The sequence below is a fragment of the Camelina sativa genome, chromosome 2 (assembly GCF_000633955.1).
Source record: "Camelina sativa cultivar DH55 chromosome 2, Cs, whole genome shotgun sequence".
NCBI lineage: Eukaryota > Viridiplantae > Streptophyta > Magnoliopsida > Brassicales > Brassicaceae > Camelina > Camelina sativa.
Genome location: NC_025686.1, coordinates 25,226,234 through 25,230,500, shown reverse-complemented (window position 1 = coordinate 25,230,500; position 4,267 = coordinate 25,226,234). Strand labels below are relative to the sequence as shown.

General features: G+C 34.8%; 2 protein-coding genes across 4 annotated transcripts in view; one reads left to right on the top strand and one right to left on the bottom strand.

The window, feature by feature from the left end:
* On the top strand, positions 565 to 1,964 carry LOC104737931 (fasciclin-like arabinogalactan protein 12). 3 transcript variants are annotated; one of them, XM_010458190.2, is made up of 2 exons: positions 565 to 1,034; positions 1,278 to 1,964. In XM_010458190.2, exons 1-2 carry the CDS (start codon positions 723 to 725, stop codon positions 1,722 to 1,724), a joined length of 759 nt encoding a protein of 252 aa, XP_010456492.1. In that variant the 5' UTR covers positions 565 to 722; the 3' UTR covers positions 1,725 to 1,964. The 3 variants fall into 3 exon arrangements, with proteins under 3 accessions (XP_010456492.1, XP_010456487.1, XP_010456482.1); XM_010458185.2 differs by having other exon boundaries at positions 569 to 997; positions 1,247 to 1,964; XM_010458180.2 differs by having other exon boundaries at positions 570 to 1,062; positions 1,312 to 1,964.
* LOC104737914 (zinc-finger homeodomain protein 12-like) overlaps positions 3,144 to 4,267 on the bottom strand; it is a 4,299-nt gene continuing 3,175 nt past the window's right edge. Inside the window, exon 2 of the mRNA XM_010458172.1 lies at positions 3,144 to 3,434. Within this exon, the coding sequence (XP_010456474.1) occupies positions 3,235 to 3,434 (200 nt within the window). The 3' untranslated portion in view covers positions 3,144 to 3,234. The remainder of the gene's footprint in view (positions 3,435 to 4,267) is intronic.

The following is a 4,267-nucleotide window of genomic DNA, read 5'->3' as shown; positions in this document are numbered from 1 at the left end:
AAAAAAAAAAAAAAAAAAAACTAGTATTCGAACAATTTACTGATTTGGGCGTAAAATGTCTTGGCGGTTATAGTTGATCGGTCAAAAATTTTGAAGTTCACATACGTGAAACATGCTAAAAGAATTAGAGAGAGCCCACCACTAATCAATTTTTTTTGTTTGCTTTTTCTTAATTTTCAAGCAAAGTTGCAAGTTGCTCCTTCCATTATCATACACCACACTCTCCATTATTCCTCCCACCGTTCCTTACACAGGATTTGATAATTACTACTAACAAGTAATGATTTTATTTTATATTTTTGCACACACACACCGTCATACCAACTACTACAAGAGCACGTTTGTTACCGATAGCCGATTTTATATGTACACTTGAATACTTAGCTCTATTTGTTGAAAGGTTGTTATCAATTAGAACTTGATTAATTATCTGATTAGTTTCTTTAATACGAAAAACCCATTATTACCTTTTTATCAACGGCTTAAAAACTATATATCCAATGATTTTGTCTAGAGATAAAACGATTCATTTGATAAGATTTGATGGAAAAAAAAAACCATCATTGATTATAATTAACTATCAACTTATATTAGTTGTAAAAATGTTGACCTCTTAACCAATCAATTTCCCCAATTACAATATAACCCTTACTCTTCATATAAACTCCTATCTCACACACACACAAACAAACAACACTCTTTTGAAAACAAAGATCCGCGCCATGGAACAATCTCTCATCATCGTCCTCTTCACCGTCCTCCTCCTCCTCCTCACCACCACTCCCGGAACCCTATCTCAGTCTTCTCCAGCCGCCGCACCTGCCCCTGCAGGACCAACAAATGTCACTAAAATCCTAGAAAAAGCAGGACAATTCACTGTCTTCATCCGACTACTCAAATCAACCGGCGTTGCTAACCAACTCCTCGGCCAACTAAACAACTCCGACAACGGAATCACTATCTTTGCACCGAGCGATTCCTCATTCTCCAGTCTCAAATCCGGAACCCTAAACTCCTTAAACGACGAGCAACAAGTAGAGCTGATTCAGTTTCATGTCATACCAAGTTACGTCTCTTCCTCAAACTTCCAAACAATAAGCAACCNTTTTTTTTTTTTTTTTTTGTCCTTTTGATAAAAGTTGTGGTGATAAAAGTTGCTATTATTACTCATGATTTTGTGCCATGTGGGTGATTTTGGGGGTATATTTCTTTTTTGNCCGAGCGATTCCTCATTCTCCAGTCTCAAATCCGGAACCCTAAACTCCTTAAACGACGAGCAACAAGTAGAGCTGATTCAGTTTCATGTCATACCAAGTTACGTCTCTTCCTCAAACTTCCAAACAATAAGCAACCCTCTTCGGACTCAGGCCGGTGACTCCGCCGAAGGACATTTTCCTCTAAACATCACCACCAGTGGCAATACCGTAAATATCACGACCGGTGTAACTAACACTACCGTCTCCGGAAACGTCTACAGCGATGGACAGCTCGCTGTTTACCAGGTTGATAAGGTTTTGCTTCCACAGCAAGTTTTCGATCCTCGTCCTCCAGCTCCGGCTCCGGCTCCGTCGGTCACGAAATCAAAGAAGAAGAAGGAAGACAGTGATAGTTCCGGTGATGATTCTCCGGCGGATGCTTCGTTTGCCTCGCGTAACGTTGGTTCTGTGTGTGATGCGGTGTCGTTTTGCGTTATGAGCATCATGCTCGCATGGTTTTATTTGTGATGATATTAAGTTTTTTTTTTTTTTTTTTGTCCTTTTGATAAAAGTTGTGGTGATAAAAGTTGCTATTATTACTCATGATTTTGTGCCATGTGGGTGATTTTGGGGGTATATTTCTTTTTTGGTTTCCATACGATTTTGTGTTAATCAACACATCTGTTTTTTATATTTCCATTTTCTTCTTTTGATAAAATTTATATTTCCATTTCCATTTTGGTGAGAGTGAATTTGTGTATTTGTTAATCTCTCTTTTTTATCTTTTCGTTTTTCCTTTGATCCGATTTTTTACATTTCTTTCAATGCAAATACAGTAACTTAAATGATAATCCAACTCTAAACCCAACTCAAGTAAGTATAGAATGAAAACTATACCAAAATAAATAAATTAAATATGATAATATGAAATATATTCCGATATTTTGTAAATATATACAAAAGGATACGTACACTGTAAATTGAAAAGAAGGAAAAAAAATGTAAATTGAAAGCTTGATTTTAGAAATTGGTGAACAACGTAACAACAAAAGTTTTCAGAAATCAAAACTTGTAATTTGGAATCAAAACTTAAAACGTCATATAGGTGACGGACTAGTACTCCACCAAAGAATCATTCATTAAATATCACCCCCAGGCCGGCCAACTAGGAGGTTCTAATGAGAAGGAATAAAGACCATCAAATACTTCAAGCTGTACGTGAAGAGCCACGGATTTTTAAAAAATACATATTATATTGAAACATCTGCATAAATCCTTAACTAGGACAACTATGTGAGGGCTGTTACCGAAGCTTAATCCTTAAACGGAAAAAAGCAAAATAAGAGATGCTGATGAAATGAAAAGTGTCGTCCACATGAACAAATAATATTCCTAACAACGTATATCTTATTAGTTAAAAGACTACTTGGCCTTAAAAAAAACTCATCAGGAGATTCGTTTATAGTAAAAAATGAGAATATAATGGATCACATCTTGAATTTTACTATTACAAAAGGAGTGTGGCTCAATGTCACTAGTTTGGATTTGGGACTAAATTTGCATGTACTCTAGTCCGAAAAGATTTTAAATCAAGAATTTGGAATTTGTTTGACCGTACCAAAATAAAAAGAACTCGAAATTTCTTGGTAATTGAAGAAAAATCAAAACCATGTATGTTGGGAACGGTACGGTAGACCATATATTAATTGACCATTTACCTATATATATCATATAGTAACTATTTTCTTACTCAATCATGAATTATTTACACACTATAATTATAGCAAAGTAAATACTTTTAAACCAAAAACTGAAGTAAATGCTACGCATTCAAATATCTAGGTCATGAGTCATGGTCGATGATCGATTACAAGTTAAAACTACAAAAAAAAAAAAAAAAAAAAAAGTCTTCAAGGATAAACTTGCATAAATATATATATCCAAAATCATTGACATTCCGGTCAGATCAGAGACTACCAAAATAACCTCTTTTTGAATTTTTACCCAAGACGAAAGACCCATCAACGTAAAGAGATATCTACAACAACTTCAAAGACATAGAGGAAGTAGTGTCTCTGTTCTTCACGTTGGGAAAGTACTTATTGTTGTGGATCCAAACCTTAAGAACTTGTCTCTCTATTCCAACTTCGCTACAAAACTCTTTCACCCACTTCTCATCCGAGCCGTTGATCTTCCACCCCGCTCTCTCTGCAAAACCTCTCATCTTCTCCTTTTGATCTGCCGTTAATTTCGTCCTCTTACGCTTCTTCANTGACGGACTAGTACTCCACCAAAGAATCATTCATTAAATATCACCCCCAGGCCGGCCAACTAGGAGGTTCTAATGAGAAGGAATAAAGACCATCAAATACTTCAAGCTGTACGTGAAGAGCCACGGATTTTTAAAAAATACATATTATATTGAAACATCTGCATAAATCCTTAACTAGGACAACTATGTGAGGGCTGTTACCGAAGCTTAATCCTTAAACGGAAAAAAGCAAAATAAGAGATGCTGATGAAATGAAAAGTGTCGTCCACATGAACAAATAATATTCCTAACAACGTATATCTTATTAGTTAAAAGACTACTTGGCCTTAAAAAAAACTCATCAGGAGATTCGTTTATAGTAAAAAATGAGAATATAATGGATCACATCTTGAATTTTACTATTACAAAAGGAGTGTGGCTCAATGTCACTAGTTTGGATTTGGGACTAAATTTGCATGTACTCTAGTCCGAAAAGATTTTAAATCAAGAATTTGGAATTTGTTTGACCGTACCAAAATAAAAAGAACTCGAAATTTCTTGGTAATTGAAGAAAAATCAAAACCATGTATGTTGGGAACGGTACGGTAGACCATATATTAATTGACCATTTACCTATATATATCATATAGTAACTATTTTCTTACTCAATCATGAATTATTTACACACTATAATTATAGCAAAGTAAATACTTTTAAACCAAAAACTGAAGTAAATGCTACGCATTCAAATATCTAGGTCATGAGTCATGGTCGATGATCGATTACAAGTTAAAACTCAAAAAAAAAAAAAAAAAAAAAA

Coding starts and splice junctions, on each gene's coding strand:
- LOC104737931 (XM_010458190.2), top strand. CDS start 723: ATGGAACAATCTCTCATCATCGTCCTCTTCACCGTCCTCCTCCTCCTC. Junction 1,035..1,277: donor CCTTAAACGACGAGCAACAA/GTAGAGCTGATT, acceptor TTAAACGACGAG/CAACAAGTAGAGCTGATTCA.